The sequence below is a fragment of the Heptranchias perlo genome, chromosome 5, assembly GCF_035084215.1.
Source record: "Heptranchias perlo isolate sHepPer1 chromosome 5, sHepPer1.hap1, whole genome shotgun sequence".
Taxonomy (NCBI): Eukaryota; Metazoa; Chordata; class Chondrichthyes; order Hexanchiformes; family Hexanchidae; genus Heptranchias; species Heptranchias perlo.
This window is the reverse complement of record NC_090329.1, coordinates 50,615,429-50,636,064: the sequence shown is the minus strand read 5'-3', so window position 1 is coordinate 50,636,064 and position 20,636 is coordinate 50,615,429. Positions and strand designations below refer to the sequence as shown.

Sequence of the window (20,636 nt, the reverse complement as noted above, 5' to 3'; positions counted from 1 at the left end):
GGTGGATGCCTGCCCTGAAGAGCACCCAAGCAAACTGCACATTAGAATCAAGAGGATGCTTCATCGGATTGGAAAATCTGTAAAGTGGCAGCGAGCAACCTCCATTTATCTCAGGTGAGTCATTTTTAAAAAAAATTCTTTGACATGGTGGGGCTGTACAGTGGGTACGGAGACCATCTGGTTGCTGTTTCTGACAGCAGACCAAAAAACCACCGGAAAAGCAAAATACTGCAGATACTGGAAATCAATTAAAAACAAAAACTGCTGGAAGCACTCAGCGGGTCAGGCAGTATCAGTGGAGGGAGAAATGTAGGGTTAATATTTTAGGCAGATGACCTTTCGACAGATCAAAAAACACCCAGTTTTACGGCAATATGGCTGGATTCATCCAAAGTCAAGTCGTTTGCTTGATCACTTGTGAATGGTGTGCTTCTCAACTTACACTAAGGTTGGGTGGGGTTGGTGGTGGTGGAGGGAAGAAAATCAGGCCATTAAGCTTGGTGGAAAACAAGTGTTTTTACTGACCAACATAATGCTTGCCTACATTACAGAGGCTTTACTTCAAAATTAATGCATTGGATGTGAACTGCTATAGGACATGCAAGTTCTTTGTTTCTTCTTAAACTGGCTCAATTCCATCTTAAACCAGTGTAGCAATTGACATTGGCATTATAGTGATGTTTTACCGGCTCTTCCAATCTGCTCCAGCCCGGCATCACACAAACACCATACTTGAGGCAAACTGTTGCTTTGATTGAATTTCAGTTATTCAGTAATGTGATGTTCTACCAAGATGCTGAGCAAACTGTTGTTCTGATTTGATCTTGTTGGAAGGACATATTGGGTGGTATCAACAGGTCTGAACAGTTAGTAGCACATCACACTGAAGGGCTGACTGAAATGCAATTAGCAAGTCAGAGGGCAGGGAAGATCAGAATTAGGGCAGCTGGGACATTTATTAACCTAGATTATTCAATTTGTTTAAATGGGTTGATCAATTTGTTTAAAACAATCAGCAAATTATTAGGAGATAAAAGAAAGGAATTTTTACAGTGATATTTTATTCATGTGGCATAAATGGATTATTTTCTCCACTTTTTTCTCTTGATTGCATCTTTTAGGTTAAATGGGTCTTCAAAATACCACACACAAAATGAAAGTTATGCATACAAAATATTTATAGTAACACTTTAAAGGGACAAAGAATCCCTTACATGCAAAGTTGCTAACTGTCAGCGTCCCTCTGCAACATTTCTTGCTTACTGTTCAAATGATTGGTATCTGTTATAGACTGTTAGCTCATTGCCTTGTTGGATTCTTTTGGTAAATAATGTATTTGCACTGTGAATCTCATCTGCATAAACCTCTGAGAATCATAAGAGTCTTCAGCATAAACATTTCAGTACTGCCAACTTTAATTTGGTTTTGTCCAGCAGTAGAACATGGAGGCAAAACACAACTTCTTAGGTGTATGCCTATATAAATCCTACAAAGATTACATCTTGTTGGTTCACTAAGGAATCAGACTGCAGTCAATCTCCAAAAAGTATTTGTTTTGCAAGGAAGTTCTCAAAGGACTTTGTCTGGCTGGTTTGCCTATTTAACTCTTCATGAACCTGCTCCTCAGTACTTGCTTCTGTAAGTAACTGTCTGTTAATAAACTCGTGACAGATTATTCTATTAGGACAGCATCTTGCTTACTTGGCTGATATTAACAATCTGCTGAATGACGCGCGATGTGGTTCAAGTTCTATATGTTATGCAGTAATAAAAAGATTAACTTGTTTGCCCAGGACATGCTTTCCCAGATTACTTCAGACATATGGCCATATTTCAGTTCCTAGGGTGAAAGCGCTCAACTACGGAGGTGAAGTTTTTTGGGTTGGGCTTTGGAAAAATATCTAGAATTAATTTCAATTTTAACAAGAAAATGTTTGCGAATAAAATTTTATAATGAAATATTTTATTTGGTTAAGCAGGCTCTTTTATTAGGTATTTATTTAAGTGGGCTTCCTTGTACTCCAAACATAATGAATCCAATCAGGTGTTACTTCAGATTCTGACATAGCAACAGATGAATATAGACAAAGTGCAGTTTCTTCAACTGTCATCTCTGCATAACAGAAAACCCCCAAAATAGAAATCACTGTACATTTCTAAGTGACTGCCAACACTTCCTCTTTATTCTACAGCATTGTTCAGCTGAATAAAGTTGTTTCTGTATTCATTACCTGTACTTACACTGCCTGTTTAAGCAAATCCATTGGGAACACGTAAGGGGTAACCGAGTGCAGCAATCTCCCACAGTGCCGATTTTACGTAAGAACACAGGAACATAAGAAATAAGAGCAGGAGTAGGCCATACGACCCCTCGAGCCTGCACCACTTTTCAATAAGATCTTGGCTGATCTTTGACCTCAACTCCACTTTCCCGCCCAATTCCTGTATCCCTTGATTCCCTTAGGAGTCCAAAAACCTATCGATCTCGGTCTTGAACATACTCAACGACTGAGCATCCATAGCCCTGTGGGGTAGAGAATTCCAAATATTTACGACCCTCTGAGTGAAGAAATTCCTCCTCATCTCAGTCCTAAATGTCCGACCCTTATCCTGAGACTATGTCCCCTAGTTCTAGACTCTCCAGCCATAGAAAACAGCCTCTCAGCATCTACCCTGTCATGTCCTCTTAGAATCTTACAATGAGATCACCTCTCCTTCTAAACTCCAGAGAATATAGACCTATTCTACTCAATCTCTCCTCATAGGATAACCCTCTCATTCCAGGAATCAATCTAGTGAACCTTTGTTGGACTCCCTCTAAGGCAAGTATATCCTTCCTTGGGTAAGGAGACCAAAGCTGACTTAGTACTACAGGTGTGGTCTCACCAAAGCCCTGTACAATTGCAGCAAGACTTCCTTACTCTTGTACTCCAACCCCCTTGCAATAAAGGCCAACATACCATTTGCCTTCCTAATTGCTTGCTGTACCTGCGTGCTAACTCTGTGTTTCATGTATAAGGGCACCCAAATCCCTTGGAAAACCAAAATGTAATAGTTTCTCACCATTGAAAAAAAAATGTTTTTCTTTTCTTCCTACCAAAGTGAATAACCTCACATTTCCCCACATTATTCTCCATCTGCCACCTTCTCGCCCACTCACTTAACCTGTCTATATCCATTTGCAGACTCTTTGTGTCCTCCTCACAGCTTACTTTCCCACCTAGCTTTGTATCGTCAGCAAACTTGAATACATTACCCTCAGTCCCTTCATCAAAGTTATTAATATAGATTATAAATAGCTAAGGCCCAAGCACCGATCCCTGCAGCACCCCACTAGTTACAACCAGCCAGCACGAAAATGACCCATTTATTCCTACAAACGTGTACTCCTGGCATGAAATGTCACCTGCTGGGAACGCATATTCTGAAATTGTGGGCATGCTCCCCACGATTCTCTGACCATTAAAATTAACAGACAGAAAATTGCAATAAGCAAGCCATGATTTCCCAGTATTTACTCTCGGCAGTTGAGGTTCCTAATTGGAACAACGATTTTGTAAAATTGGCCCCCCGTGGGAAATGTTAGCCTAATAAGTTCTCTGATTCTACCAATATCGGATCTCAAGAAAGATATCTATCACTTCACAGGTGATTGTTTTATTTCACAGCTCAAAGACAAGGGGCAAGACACAAAAGTGAAGTATAAGAGGAACTGGTTTTATCTAATTTGTTAACGGCAGACCATTATTATTTATACAATTGCACATTTGAGAACATATTTTGGAGTCATGTATGAAATATCTTGTAATTTGATATTGTCCTCCTTGCTTGTATAGTAGGCCCGTGGGGACATAAAACAACAAAAAACTTCTCACCTGTCCTTTAAAAGCATCAATAATGAACTGGAGAGCTTGTGGTTGCACACACTCTATGCACTTTTGAACAACGTGATTCCCATTTTGGTCTTTAACACATTTTAAAACGTGACCATCCAGCTCCTTTACCATCTCATTCTGCATTGAGAAGACGACAATAAAAAACCACAAATTTAATCCATTAGAAAAATACTGGCACATTAATATTTATGCAATGAATTATCTAAGTATCTATTAAAAAATAATTTATATTTTAAAGATCTGTTCAAACTTACAATTACCTGCTGGTCTGCTGATATGGATTCTAATGCCTTCTGAATAACACGACAACCATACATCTGCAGAGCCAAGGGTAAAACGTGGCCACGGATGCGCTGAGCTAAAGCTAGCTTCTGATCCAAACTTCCAAACTGAAAATTTAAAAATAAATCCATAAATCTTAAGTCAAACTGAAATACAAATATGGATCCAACATCATAAAGGTTGCAATATTTTGTGTGCATGCAATATTTTGTGTGCATGCGTCAGTACCACTGTCCCTGGTTCAGGCTTCTGACTTGATCTGTTCCTCAGCTGAGGAACTCTATACCCACTATAACTTTGCTGTACTAGTAGATCTCCTGTGACATTGCATATAGCATTACAGGACACAGGACTGGAACAGTCAAAGAGGGCATGGAGCACAAGATGGGGAGTTAAGCACGGCCAGGCGTGGATAGAGTAGGGTTGGTTTGTTGCTATCTAGCAATGGCAAAATCCACAGCCTGAGGTAAGTGAAGGCTTTTGTTGGGCTGAGACAATCCTAGGGCTAAGGACAGATGCTCCTAGGAATAAAGATTGGAGCAGAGGCTCGTGACACTGGCAAGGTCAGTTCTGTGTAACATATTGCATGATTGCACGATTATTATATTATTTATATTAAAGGCCCTTACATTTAATCTGCTGCATTGCTTTTCCTTGTAAAAAGTTGAAACCTCATGCCATACTCTGTTGTTTAGATTAAAAAGTAAATAAATCAAAGTATTCATCGGTCCTAATAATGACTCCGCTGAGTTTTGGTGCTGTGAGCCCTTCTCCATTGCCAGAACGGAGGAGGGAGAGGGTGTTTTATGTCTCTCTAATCCCCACCCCCACCCCCCACCCTTCCCTGCTCCAAAATGGGGTGTTCATTTGATTATGATAGGAGAGTGCCTTAAGCTATATACTGGGAGTGGTAATTCAGTGACAGCGGTGCACTATGAGAATTGTAGTCTGAAATCTTGTTGACCCTATTCATTCATCCAATGTACAGCGATAGCCGTGGGAAGACAGAGAACACAAAACAAGGTACCTGAAAGAGGGAAATACTGCAGATATTTAAAAACACAAAAAAGGGTTTGTGTCTAAACTGACTGATGTTGTGAATGATGTAACTTTTAACGCATTTATTATGTTAGAAACCTTATTTTCCATGTACTATGTTCTTGGGTTACAGACTAAACAAAATTGTGGCCGAAAACATTTCCAAAGACTATTTTACGCTTTTTCACTGTTCCCTTCTTCTCCTTGCTTTTGTTTAGTGACTGGGATTCTTGATTTGTAGTTTCTTTACCTGTTTGGTACTTGTTCATTGGTAGATTTCCTACCTGTAAACATTGTGATTTGTTGCTGTTTTATCAATGATATTTCAATCAATCAATCAGATGCATCAAGTGCAGCACTTCAAAGTGCAATACATGTGGACTAAACTCAAGAATATGGTTGTAGTTGTCGATGGCAAGTCATTACAGCCCCATGCAAGAGTTCTTCAGGGAAGCATCCGCAGCCACCTCAGCAATGATCTTCCCTCTGTCGTAAGCTCAGGAGTGGGACTGTTCGCTGATGATTCCAGTGTTCAGCTTAATTCACAACTCTTCCAAAAATGAATCAGTTCATACCAGCCTACAGAAGGATCTGGATAATATACGGGCTTTGCTTGACAAGTGGCAGGTAACATTTGCACCACTTAAGTGCCAGGTAATGACCACCTTGAACAAGAGAAAGCCCAGTCGTCTCCCCTTGACCTTCAATAGCACCACCATCACTGAGTCCCCCACCAACATCATCATGGGGGTCACCATTGCCCAGAAGCTTAACTGGATCAGCCACATCAACACCTTGGTTATAAGAGCAAGGCAGAGACTGGGTACTCTGCAATGAGTAGGCTTGTTTCCTGTTCCCTAAAAGTCTCTTCACTTTTAACGAAGTTCAAGTCACGAGTACTCACTATTTGCCTGGATGGGTGTGGCCACAACAACACTTAGGAAGCTCAAATCCATCCAGGATTCAGCAGTTTGCTTGATCATTGTCCTTACCACTGGACTCCATCTCCATTACTGGCACATTGTGGCTGTAGTATGTATGATCTATCGAATGTACTGCAACAACTCACAAAGGTTACTTTGACAGCACCTCCTGCAACCTTTACCATTGAGAAGGGCAACAGCAGCAATGCTGTGGGAACACCATCACCTCCAAGTGGATATACATCACCATTCCTTTATCGCTGCCAGGTCAATATCCTGGAATTCCCTACCTACTGCCATTGTGGGAGCACCAAACAAGGACAGCAGCAATTTAAAAAGGCCCATCAGTTTCTCAGGGCAACTAGATAGTCAATACATGTGGTCTTGCCAGCGTTGCCTATATGCACCTTACTCTCAGGACATGGCAGCCACTTAAAGCGGCCGTTACATTGTTAAAACCAAGACATTTTTCACATAACGTGCTTCAGAAAATATAGTTACCTCAAAGAATTTCTGTATTACATAATTTCCAAAGACATCAGTCATCAGTTGATACGCTGCTTGCAGGATCTCACTGAAAACCATCTGGCGTTCTGCGGGTGTAGCTCTCTCCAACTTTTGCTGGATGAATCTGTCAGTTCCAAAAAATATCATGAAGTTGGCTCTAAGCCTACAGCTTTTTAAAATGCTTTGTTGCAATTTTTGTTCAAAATATACAGTTTATAGTTCATGTCACTAGAAAGTAGGATTCTTTACATCAGTAAGATGCTCAGGCTATTTGGTTACTTTTCAAAATAAGTACACTCTTTTTGTGCTCAAAGCTGAGAACAGTACTTCTCTTTACAAGGACAAGGGTTATCATCAATGAAGTGCAGGAGGTTTTCCTAGAACTTTGATGGTGGTAAAGTTAGTTTCTCAGAGACCTAAGATTCTACATATTTGTTTTAAAACAATGAGACAGTACAATTCTAAGAAAAACTATAGTCCTGCACTATACGATTGTGTGTCTATGCTAACTTTCTCTGTCACACGTACTCTCTGGGAAGTATGGATCAGGAAACGGGTGGGTGAAAACATGGAACTGTAGCCTGTTCAGGTCACCTGAACACAAGTGATAGTTGTTGATGACACCAAATTTGTTGGACTCAAACTCATGCTACTGATCTTAACCAATATTGTTAAATTTAGGAATATACATTCACTTTAAAAATGTTTCCACAAATCAGTTTACCTGGAGCCATGTTGGTCCTGGGAGAATTCAACTATGTGACCAACGAGGTCACGTAGCTGAAGATTGGGGAAACGATTATTTCTGAAGTCCTCCAGCAGCCTGCTACGACCTGAGGGCATGATATCAGATCTGCTGTAGCGAAGACGTGAGGGAGGAAACAGTTGGCTGTTGGAACTGAACAGACTTGATGAACTAATCCCACTGCGATTTTTAGCTTCAGCTCCAGGTGCTGCAGAGATGAATCGGCCGCTGCCATTTGTTAGTCCACCTGCAGTGAAAACACGTGTTAATAAAAAGTGAAAACAAAAATGCAGTGGTGCTGCTGCATGATGACCTGGCACGACAGTTCAAGTTTTGCAATGAAATCTAAGATAGGCAACATTCAAAATGCAGCACTTGGAGTAGAACTAAACAGCCTATGATTAACCAGTAAATAGAAAATATTCTAGCAATCACAAATTCAGTTTTTTACTGAATGAAATGGCACCAGAAGTAAACAAGTATCCAACAGTAAACGGATCAATCCCATCAATAGTAGAGCAGACATGAACAGAATGTTTTAAATATTTTATAGGATTCTGTATAACATATTAAATTACATACTGGGAAGGGGAAGAGGGTTTTCTCTTCTGTATTTATAGTGAAATCTTTATTCACATATTTACGATTTTGTTACAATAGTGAACAGAGGAAATCTTCTGGAGTTTTGTTTTAAACAAACTAGTCATTACACTTTGGCATTTTCCACTGGTAAAGCCAATTGCACGGAACTGAAATTCACAAAAATTGTAAGTTTTGTGAAAGCAATGCTATTTGGCTTTTCGTTCTTTTGAACCCAAACTAATTGCATCTTCAACATTAATATGTGGCTAAAGGATTACTATATTAAATGACAAGTCCGTCAAATGACTGCATAAGCAGAATTGATCGAGACTTATATTATCCTATCTTAAAGTGAGCAATTGTCAAGAAGACTGTGTTGTGTGTACAAACTCCAAACACTGATTATTCACCAATATGAAACCCAGGCCAGTAGACAAGTTAGACTGAAATCTTGAATGCTAAATTAATGGTCTAAACACATTTTTATGCATAATAAAATAGCAAACATACCAAGATGAAGACTAGATGAAGACCCGTGCGAGGAAAGAGATGGAGGTGGTGTCAAAGAGTGACTAGGAGTCTGGCTAGGAAGGGGCATGCCAATTGGACCAGGTGAGGAGGAGAATCCCAAGCTGCTGTAGAACTGCTGACCTATAGGAGCCAGGCTGCTACTAGGTCGTTTGTACAGATCAGAGCTAGTAGACATTGAATCTCTCCTAGATACACTGCTGCTTCCAGAACCACCAACTGTAAAAACAGGATATCAAAATAGGTTTTGAATATGGGGCTGGTAACTGCATCTAACAATATTTGAACATTTTTAGCTGCCATACACTGTTTAACGGTAAAAATACATTCTATGTCTATGAAAGAAGATGGGGCTATTTTCCACAATTAACAGCTGAATTCCTATTTTCTGTAGTTAGCAGGTTTCCTGTCTTTTAAATTATACTGATCTATGTCCACTGGACTTCAATTGAAGCACTTCCCAGACATGGTAATTTTGACAACTAAGAATATATTTTGTTGATTTAAATCTTTTTTAAAAAGTACACCATGCAAGGTTATATTTTAAAGCATGAAACATGAGTTTTAAAAGTGAGAGAGAACTCACAAACGACTAAAGAACATGGGACAGTATAATTTGTTAAAAGGACAGTCAGCATAGATTCAGGAAGAGGAAATCACGTATAACTAACCTGCTAAAGTTTTAAGATGACATGGTAGACAAATGAAATGCAACTGATAAATTGTTGGATTTTCAGAAAGCTTTTGATAAGATACCACATTGATGATTAATTACTCAGGGAAGGAATCGCAAAGTATAAACTGAAACAGGAATGAGTTCCAACAATGGAAAACAGTGAAATCGGATTCAGAAGCATTTGGATCTTTAAGATAACCAAACCAAAAGGTGACAGAAGTAGCTCAATTAGGTAAATGTAAAATAATTTTGGAACAAAGAACCAAAAGAGCATATATTAAAAGGAATTGTCATACAGGGGTGCTGATCATGAAAAAGATCTAAGGACTAATGTGGGTAAATCTATGAAACTTTCAGCCCAGTGTTTGTGTGCAATTTAAAAAAAGCAAATAACTAGTTGAAAAAAAAGTTATAGAATTGCAGAGAATGGTGAGCAGACTCCCTCAATCGATGCAATTCTGGCTAGCTAAATATACAAAGGATACTATTGTCCTGGACAGGGTACGGTGGTAACTAACTAAGATAATTCAAGTCATCTGATTACAAGAAAATATGAACAAAGTTGCCCTTGCTTCTTTTAAAAAGACAAGATTGTAATTTTTGTAAAGATGATAAAGCAGATCCAGACAAATTGTTCAAAATATATGGTGACACAAACTAAAAATTATTTGGAAGGGAAGTCAGATGGAGCTTATTTTCTGCAAAAACATAATAGATATGTGTAATAGGTTACCAGTGAAGTCAATGAAATGAATAGTTTAAATAGGTTCAAGAAGCAGAGGTGTTTCTGAAAAGAGAAGTGGTTGAAAGAAATGGCGAGAAAGCAGGTTGGTGGGGTTGGGATTAATGAAAAAGAGAAAGACTTGTTGGTCTTTTCTGCTTGCAAAAACATTAATATCCTCAATCTGGAAGAATTTAAGGGTGCAGGATGTGAGGCCTCTGTGAACCAAGAAACTGTTTAAATTTCTTGCTTCAGGTCAACCTTCTACTAGACAATACAGTTGCACTGAGCTCTTCCATCATCTTTGTACATCATACAACAAGAGGTAATGAAGAATCCATGATATCCAATGCAAATCTTGAATTCAGTGAGGAGCAGAGGCCAAAAACCTGGCCAACATAACAAGCCTTGGCAAAACCAAAACCACACAGCCATTGATCAAAGGAAAACCATGCCAAAATCTGCACACACAGCTGAGTAGAAATGAAGTGTTCGGCATACATTTTTACAGATATGTACATTTTTCCTGTACAGAATATCCTCTTTTTATGTAGAAACTGACAAAATAATTTAACTGAAGTTGACATTTACATTGTTTACAATACAAATATATTTTCAGCAAGAATTAATGTTAAAACAATTCTATAGTTGTTCATTATGCCCAGTTAACTGGGGTCATTTTTATTCCTGCTGACTGTTCAGATGCCACTAAGCAGAAGTTTAATGTTGCCACATTGTTTGTGACTGGCTGATAAACAGTGGGGAGACAAAATTACAACACAGAGTGGTTGACTTGTGAGTAGCTAAATACAGACACATGCAGATTATTTAGGAATGGACTTACCTGCTGATCCAAATCCTCCAAGTGCTGAGCCAATAGCAGCACCCAGAGTGTTACTGCTTCCAAAGCCAAGTGATGTGTTGCCCGGCTGGCCTGGCCCATGAGAGAACAAAGAGCTGCTCTGAGAACTATTTGACAAGGAGCTACTGCCATAAAATGAGTTTGACTGCAAGTTGTTGCTTTGTTGTTGCTGCTGCTGCTGTTGTTGCTGTTGCTGAGTTCCAATTGGACGGAAGAGGCCATTGGCTGCCGCTGCTAAGCTGCTTGCTGTCCCATTAGCTGAAGCTGCCGCAGCTGTTTAACAGAATTACAAAACAAAAAGCCCGATTTAATGCTAAGACAAGTAATCTGTTCCAATTACAAAAAAAAATTGAAACCTCATATGTTACTGAAATGGTTACATTGCAGTACCTGATTTCAGGAAATTACTCAACATGCAAACTTATTGTATCAATAAAAAACTTAGAAAACATTTGCAGGAAAAGCTATTATATTAGGAATTTTGTACTGCTACAACAAACTTTCCCAACCCTGGCAGAACTTCCAGTTAAATCAGAAGAAGTCTGAATCTAAGTGGCTCTTGAAAAATACTTTGGCAATCTCCCCCAAGTAGTAAACAAGGTTTAAGCATCTTTAGTTTTTGTGGTGATGTCAAACTGCAAGTCCATCACATTAAGCTCAGTAATTAAGTGACTATATAGGAATAAAATGTAAAATTACCTACCTCATAGGATCTTCCTCATTCTTCAAAGGGAAGCATCCTCCACATATCAATAGGAGTAAGCCTAGGTTACCAATGGGAAAAATCAAAAGGGTGAAGGTCCATGTGGATCACACCATGTTAAAAGTCTTAAAGGGACTTCACCCTAATGACCCACGGTGTTTCTGATGTTACCCAAGAGAAGCAAAAAGTTGGAACATGATCAAAACAATTATGAAAAATACTCCTCCAAAAGGGGCAGAATAAGGCTGACTGGGTGTTGTTGCATGTGGAGGATGCTTCCGGTTGAAAATGAGGAGCATCCTACAAGGTAAGGTTATTTTCTTCCTCATTTCAGCATCCTCCACAAAAAAGGAAATATGACACATGTGAACATAATGAAATGATGTCCTTTAACAAAGATAGAAAAAAAAGGTGTGATTATTGATCATTCACATAGAAACATTATTAATGGGAAGCTGTTATCAACAAGACTAACCAAGTACTGGGATTATTTCAAGAACGTCTGATGACAACTAACAGCAAAATATCCTAAACTTACTGCAGCTCACTGGTGAGGCCATATTTGGAATATCGTGCACAGTTTTGGACATCCTCTTCAAAGGGTCATTGATAAATTGGAGAGGTTTCAAAGAAGAGCAAAAGCGACGGTGTTGGGATTAGGGCTCTGAATTATAAAAAGAGACTTAAATCATTGAAATTGCTCTCACTGGACTAAAGAAGCTGAGGAGGGACATAATTAATGTCTTTAAATACTAAGAAGTATAAATATGGATGCGCCATTTCATTTGGATCAGAGGACATAAGTACAAGTAATGAGCCTTAATAGAGGCCAGGGAGAAGAATTTTTTCCCCACCCAGTAGTGAATATGTTGAACAAACTTTCTACAAAGACAGTCAATGCTTTGTCCATGTCACAGTTCAGGATTTTTTTGACCATTTTTTCACAGAATGGATTTGGAAGAAAATGTTACCTTTAAAGCTGGGTTTTTAAAAGCAAAGCATTTTCTCATGAGTTTAAAAAAGTACACCCAGACAAAGGATAGTTAACATGCTAACGGGAAGTTGTTTTTCCCCAGAGACTAAACTAGTCGCTTATTGGGGTAATCAGCAATCACCTCTCATTTACTGTGTTGGAAAACCCTGTGATGACTGTTTGTGATGCGGGGGATAAGACGACGCAGATGCCAAAAAGGCAGAAAACCCCTAAATCAAAAGCAAATTACTGCGGATTCTGGAAATCTGAAATACGAACAGAAAATGCTGGAAATACTCAGCAAGTCAGGCAGCATCTGTGAAGAAAAAAAAAGTTAACATTTCAGGTCGATGACTTTTCGTCAGAACGGGAAGTTGTTTTTCTAATGGTTGGTCGTTTGTTTGGATAAAACAACTTCCTGTTCTGACTAAAGGTCATCGACCTGAAACATTAACTCCGTTTCTTTCTCCACAGATGCTGCCTGACTTACTGAGCATTTCCAGCATTTTCTGTTTTTATGCCAAAAAGACAGTCTGGCTTTTGGGTAACTGAGTGCTGCAAAGACAATCAGGCTGCAAAAAGAAGTTGGAGGTCTGCCCTGGACTGTAGGACAGAATGCAGGACAGTTAGACTGTCAAGCAAGGTGAAACAGTGAAATCAAGTAGCGCAACGTATTCATTTGTTTTTTACGTTCTTACGCAGAGATAAGTTGTATCAATTGAACTAAGTGAATCAGTTCATAACTATTGCCCTGTACATTCACCTTACTATAGAATAAAACAGCTTGACAATTTGACCTAAGCCTCGCCTCATCTAGTGTTAACTTGGTCCACCTTCTAAGAGATTGAAGAAATACACGTGCAAAAGACACAGATATCTGTTTCAGGTCACAAAGGGAGTTCTACTGTTAAACCTTGCCATCATACAAGTAGATATAGGACAGTTACTCAATTCCCATAAAAGTAAGATGCTCAGACTGCTTGCGGGAGTGACTGACGCCATTGAACCAGAGAAGGTATCTACGGCAAACCCAAATTTGTAACAATCTGGTTATAAGGATTAATACAATTAGAGGTGATCAAATACTCCATGGAAACATGATGTGCTACTAGAACTAAGCAAAATGTTTTTATGGAAAACTGGCCATGTGTAAATACAAGGACAGATGGAAAAAGACAGTGTAGTTTAGGTCAACAATTTTTGAAGAGCAGGGAGAGAGAGTCAGAGAAATTTATACATGATCACTAGAAGAAGGGGACTTTGTTCTTTCTCATTCCATTTCTTACATTCTAATAATTTTATTTATGAAGTGTCCAAGGAGCACTCTCAAGAGGCATTTTGGTGAGGCTGAGAGAACTGCATTTAATACAGGTCGGCAAAAATGCCATTCTTATCACTAAATACAAGCATAATGTTTGAAGTGTTTAATGCTCCAAATAATGGCCTTAAAGATGTTACCCAAGATGACTATGTTACAGTCAGCAATAGCAATAACCAATTTATTATCTGGACTAGATGGCCTTTGACACACCCACTGCAACATCAGTGGTCAACTGCAAGTTATGAGATATATATTCTAATGGTCAATGTTTGGAGATTTGAACTTCAAGCCAAGCTTAATATTAAATGAACTCCAGAGACAATGAGATTTCACCTGAAACAGAATTACCTGATCTGTATTTCACAGGGCACTCTGCTTATACTTCATTAATGAACTGTTTTGGGAATGCCATTAAGGTCTGAAAACTATCAAGGATTAGAGACCTTACAGTCAAAGCATAACTCATTTATCAACTGAGTCATCAAAAGAAAAGTCTATTGGAAGAACTGTGTTTGTTCTTAGGAATTTTCAAAGAATTTTTTTTATTCGTTCATGGGATGTGGGCGTCGCTGGCTAGGCCAGCGTTTATTGCCCATCCCTAAAAACCCTCGAGAAGGTGGTGATGAGCCGCCTTCTTGAACCGCTGCAGTCCGTGCGGTGAAGGTTCTCCCACAGTACTGTTAGGTAGAGAGTTCTAGGATTTTGACCCAGCGACGATGAAGGAACGGCGATATATTTCCAAGTCGGGATGGTGTGTGACTTGGAGGGGAACGTGCAGATGGTGTTGTTCCTATGTGCTTGCTGCTCTTGTCCTTCTAGGTGGTAGAGGTCACAGGTTTGAGAGGTGCTGTCGAAGAAGCCTTGGCGAGTTGCTGCAGTGTATCCTGTAGAAGGTACACAATGCAGCCACAGTGCACTGGTGGTGAAGGGAGTGAATGCGAGTCAAGCAAGGAAGTCACATCATTAAATTGAAGGGGCCATCCATGTTAACAAACATATGTTTGTACTTGGAACAGCGCTCAAAATTGAAGAAATTCTAAAGAAAAACCTCAAGAGCAAAAAACTGGGAAGGAGACACTAATGAAAAAACTAACACAAAGTTTTTTGGCATGCAGTTGCAGGATGTGGAACCTGTAGCTACCGACATGGGAAAATTTGTACAAAACATATTTAAATATATGTGGTGGAGGCACGAGACGAGTCAGTAACATGGCCGACATCCTGAAGTCAAAGCATTTGTCCTGAAAGTAACCCTGGACTTATTCCTGTCAGTATGTGAACAATGCTACAATGAGGAAGAATTAAAGGCTAAGCATTTGTTTAACATTATCCTTCAATACATTAGTGCAAAATAATTTTAACATTAGCAAATATTCAATGATCTTTAAATAAGCAAGGGGAAGTGTTGCTTGCTGCCTAAGAATGGATATGTTCCGAAATTAATTGAACTTCTCAAAGATTGTTAATCTCTTTTCATTGCTATACCAGATAAGACAATGGTTGATAACAATCAGCATGCAAAACTGCATTTAAGAAGCTAGCTTCCAAAGCATCCATCAATTTAATACCAATAAAATAACTAATAAATGACCAAGATTTTCTTGTAGCAGCGCATCTAACGGCATCTGCCATTAGTTAGACTTGTCCGTGCACGTTTAGGTTTTTAATTTTTTTGCGTGGTAAGTTGCTGAAAGTGCGAGCTGAAAATGTTGCAGTGAGGGAAACAGGACAACAGACCTGAGTGAACAGGACAAGCAACTGTGTATATCCTTAATCAATCAGATTGAAGGAGTGTAAAATTAACAGCACAAGGATCGAGAAGGAAGCGTAAATTAATTAGAGTGGGTGAATTCAATGTCAAATCAGGTACAGAAAGAGAAATAAAGAGGGAAAGAAAGATTGGATTGAGAGAGAGAGGGAAAAGGAGACAGAAAGGATTTTAAAAAAAAAGTTTACATTTAAAATTTACATATTTCAAATCTCCAACAGCAATTTAAACCTGAAGAAATGAGACCCCACACTTGCAATAGTTAATTTTCAGTGTCAGAGAGATTGATTGGCAGTAATTAACTATTATCACATTGGTAAAAGGATACTTAGACTAGAATGGACAAGACTTAACTTTCTGTGGTGAGTTTAGTTCATATCTACCGCGCAAATATACCAACTTCATGTCATTCAATGGTGAGGCAGACAGTGAGGAGCCGTTTTCACGAAGCTAATGGCGCAGCAACTTGGATTGCAACTTCTGGATTTTTAAGTTTAACTGCGCATCTGCTCTTTGCCTGAAGTTGCTGTACAATTTGTGCATAAATAACAGTGAGCCTCATTAGCCTCACCATTATTTTGACATCAAAATCTGGCCCAATGTTTTATGTGCCCTCATTGTTTCTAATGTTACAGACCGCCACCGATACTGCAAGCTGTAAGGAAACATACAGTCAGTATCTCAAATGTCAGGCAGTGCAAACACATAATAAATTTAAATTGTTAAAGCAGTGAGTGCCAGTGACACTGTAGATACTGGCCTGGAAGGGATCGCTGTACTCAATAATAAATGTGAGATGAATTAACATTAGCAGACATGCTTATTAACTCAGGTTATTTCAAATGTGTGCTATCTTGGCTCATGCATACCATCAGACTCCAAGCTAGGCTTCCTGATACAATATGCACTCTAACAAAAATGTGGACATTGGATAAACAGTAAGGAACTGTTTGATATTATTTGTTTCCACTGTTGCACTAAATTGAAAGTATTACATTATCTACCATAGACACTACCTTCCATACTCTTTGAAAGTTCAACTCCCACATATTAGGATATTGCTTTTAATCAGCCAATATCCTTGTCATTCCCTTACTCTGTTAACATAAGGCCTTACTCTGGACTATTTTGTGAGACAAGTGAAACTAAAATAATCTTAGGGAAAAAAAACATTTTGCATATTTAGGAATCACAAGACCAGAAAATATAACTTTGGTCCATCTGCCCTGCCCCAGAAACAATAGGTCTATAGGGCTGGTTTGGTAAATGGGACACCTATTGCCATCTGGGAGACCCTGTAAAGCTGACAAAGCCTAGAAGTCATAATGGTGGCTAGAAACAGGTTACCCCTGCTAATTATTGCAGCAGTTCAAATAGGAGACAGCTATTGAGAACCTGAAAATATTCTACCAGCACAGATAACAACTAAGTCAATAATGGCACCTTTACTAGTCTCAGGATGTGCCTATGGTTGGACCAAAGAAGAAACTCATGGAGTTAGCAGTATATCTGTGTACCAAATTTAATGTCTGATTTGGGAACCGCTTTCTAACTTCTCTTTCCTCACAGAAGCGTGTTCTTGGAAATACCTACTGGTCTCAGGCAAATGTTAATTGACTACTTATCTTACAACAATGGAGCTGCTGCAGGTTCTGTCATTATTGATACTGGGGTTGAAGTCCTATACATGGCTGCCATTTCAACTAAGTATATGTTAGGATACACTATTAATGGCTGAACATACTGCTAAAAGAATTGTTTCCAAAGCCCTAAGGAGTGGCACATCAACCTTCTCTTACAACATGAACTGGTGTCAGTGGGTTGACTTGATCACTGGAGATGCTTTTTGCTGAACCTCAGTAGAAGAGTTTACCTGGACTGAGAAGAAAGCTGCAGCAACTGCTACAGATCATAACAAAAGTTGTGCCAATGAAGGCACGATGTAGCATTTGGAGGCTTAAATGTCCTGGGTTGGTTGTATGGTCAATGTAAAGTAGCACCAGCTTGCTGGCTGAACACAATGGTTAAATGGATTTGTAAGCAATGGTGGAGTAGGGTGTGTAGGTTCTAAAGGACTTCAATTGCTTTCACTTAGTTACAGCAACCAATGTCAAAGATGGCTTTGCATCATTGCATCTTTACGGGGCATTCCTGGAAATGCTCAACAGTAACACAGCTCCCAAAACAAGATTTTATATAGAATAAAGTTGGGGGACTCTACTGTATCATGAACCTAGGTGATTTTTCCCCAGTGGAGTGACAGCAATATTCTGTTTGGGTGTGAAGGCATTATGCTTCCATTTCAAAACATTGAATTATCAGTACTCAATGTTAACTTAAGAACTTACCAGCTTGTGCTGCTGCAGAGCTGATGATAACAGGTGTTGACGCTACCAGCCTAACTTGTGCCCCTAATCCAGTCCTTGCTCCAGGGCCCACCACTAAGGCACCAGTTTGATCATAGTAGGCAGCCGGGGCTAGGACTTGATAACCTAAACAAAAGAGGTAAATGGAAGTTAAATCCGCAAGAATGGTATTATTCAGGACAGCTCATCTCCTTCAACTAAAATGATACAATGATAGTGGCATAGAAGTGTACAGGACAGGAAAAGATCACTTCTGTCCATATGACCGGCCCCGTTGCTCAAAAACAGAATACACAATTCATTACCTGTAGTCATCAACTGATTTTGTCCCCAAATGCCTGTCCAACTTCCTCTTAAAATTAGCATAAAACTTCACAACAAGAGTACCTTGTGAATATCACTTAGGTTTGGTTTAAACAGTGAGTTCTGATACAACAAAGGATGTTGAGAGAATGCTTAAACTTAAGACCAGATGAGTTATCTCTCACCTACAAAAATATTCCTGGTCTGCTTCAGTTGTCCTGATTTCAATGTGTGTATGCTAGCATGAAGGATAATATATGCAAAAAAAGGGACAAGGGTTAATAAGGGTACTTCTACAGGGTTAATGACTACACTTCTGCAGGAATTAATTCAATTTCCCCATACAGTCACCCTCTAACACCTTCAAGCTGGCTGCATTTGTATACTTAGCATAGTTTTCTCTAAATTAAAAACAGAAAAGCAATCAAAATGATGTCAAATCTATTGATAATTCCTCAATCCCTATCTGATTTTGAAGCTTGGGAGAAGAGTATGAATAGTAAATATCAGGTCCAAATTTTAAATTTTTTTTAATCCTATTAATTCTTCCTACTCAGATTTCTGGCATTGCCACACTGTGACACAACGGTGATGGTTTTCAGTATTGCCCCAACATACACAGAGAAAAGTTCCATCCATTACTTTCTGCAAAAACAAGAAAGAAAAATAAAAATCTATGTGATAGAAGAATGGGAAGGATCCTAATTAAAGGCATTCTCCAAACATCTGATGAGTTATGCTGACAAAAGACATTCTTCACAGGGAAAAAATTAAGACACTGTGGCATCAGTGCCATGACATTCAGGTATTACACACATAACAACAACCCCCCCCAACTCAAACACTCTCAGTGAAACAAGCCCGAGGGAGGAATGACAATCAAAGTCAAAATTCCGAGCAACGAACAGAGGGAATGACAGGACTATAATTGGCTACTGCATCCTGGGCTTCCTTGACCTGCCACCAACAATAACTGATAAAATGAACATAAGGCTGGTGTTTGGGTGCCACAGGTTCATCTTGATAACACCAATGACGATAACATTGATGTATACCTATTGACACCAATCAGCACAACCTGGCATTCAGTGTTGCACTAATGTGCACTGACACCAGAGGCCCTCTTTAGGATCAAACTTATGAACCTGAACAGGAGTTGCAAGGGAGATGGCACCTGTGAAAGGTTTTGGCCAGCCATATCGACTTTTCCTGCAAAATAGTTACCAGATGTTGAAGGCATTCCTGATAAGTGTAGTAAGAAAAGCATAGCAAATCATCCATATCATGCTTTCAAGAGAAGTAGATAAGCAATGGTGCAATATTTAAACATAGTCTGAAAGCTAGTCATTTTCTTGGGAATCCTGAACATTACTTTAGGAACATAACAGAAGTAGGCCATTCAGCCCCTCGAGCCTGTTACGCCATTCAATTAGAACGTGGCTGATCTGTGCCTTAACACTATTTACCCGCCTTTGCTCCACATCCCTTAATACCCTTACCTAACCAAAATCTATCTATCTCAGTTTTTAATTTTTCCAATTGACCTAGCCTCAACAGCTTTTTGTGGGAAAGATCCAGATTTCTTCTACCCTTTGTGAGAAAAAGTGCTTCCTGACATCACTAGCCTAGCTCTAATTTTAAGTTTATGCCTTAATGCCTTTCATTGGGGGGAGAAAAAAAACTAATGGTCCTCATAGTTATGTGGATAGACTGGAAAAGCTGGGGTTGTTCTCCTTAGAGCAGAGAAAGTTGAGACACGATTTGGTGGAGGTATTCAAAATCATGAAGAGTCTAGTCAGAAGGGTCATGAACCAGAGGATATTGATTTATGGCAATTGGCAAAAGAACCAAAGGTGACATGAGGAAAAACCTTTTTATACAGCGAGTGGTTATGATCTGGAATGCACTGCCTGAGGGGGTGGTGGAGTCAGATTCAATCATGGCTTTCAAAAGGGAATTGGATAAGTACTTGAAGGGAAAACATTTGCAGGACTACGAAGAAAGGGTGGGGCAGTGGGACAAGCTGGATTAGTCTTGCACAGAGCCTGCACGGACTCGACAGGCCGAATGACCTCCTTCCATGCTGTAATCATTCTATGATTCATAGGGGCATGCCTTATACATTGCGCAGGAGTGGGCAAGTGGCAAAGCGTCATCCTTGCAACTTTTCTCTGACTGAGTACTCCGTGTAACTTCCAAGATATTTGAGGATGCAAAGTGTGAAGACTAAAATTTCCATTGATACTTGTTAGAAACTTAGAAAATTTATGGCACAGAAGGAGGCCATTCGGCCCATCGTGTCTGTGTCAGTCGAAATAGAGCTACTTCCACTTTCCAGCCCTTGGTCTGTAGCCTTGTAGGTTATGGCACTTCAAGTACATATCTAAGTACATTTTAAATGTGATGAGGGTTTCTGCCTCTACCACCCACTCAGGTAGTGAG

At 39.3% G+C, this 20,636-nt stretch overlaps 1 protein-coding gene across 12 annotated transcripts in view; it reads right to left on the bottom strand.

The window, feature by feature from the left end:
• Positions 1-20,636, bottom strand: part of LOC137321736 (pumilio homolog 2) — a 114,975-nt gene that overhangs the window by 12,684 nt on the left and 81,655 nt on the right. For 9 of the 12 annotated variants that reach the window (XM_067984335.1, XM_067984325.1, XM_067984324.1 and 6 more), the window contains 7 exons: positions 17,874-18,017; positions 10,743-11,033; positions 8,484-8,720; positions 7,371-7,638; positions 6,641-6,770; positions 4,151-4,285; positions 3,876-4,013 (listed from right to left, as the gene is read on the bottom strand). In XM_067984335.1, coding sequence (XP_067840436.1) covers positions 3,876-4,013; positions 4,151-4,285; positions 6,641-6,770; positions 7,371-7,638; positions 8,484-8,720; positions 10,743-11,033; positions 17,874-18,017 — 1,343 coding nt within the window. The remainder of the gene's footprint in view (positions 1-3,875; positions 4,014-4,150; positions 4,286-6,640; positions 6,771-7,370; positions 7,639-8,483; positions 8,721-10,742; positions 11,034-17,873; positions 18,018-20,636) is intronic. The other 3 variants (XM_067984327.1, XM_067984332.1, XM_067984331.1) reach the window with 1 other exon arrangement.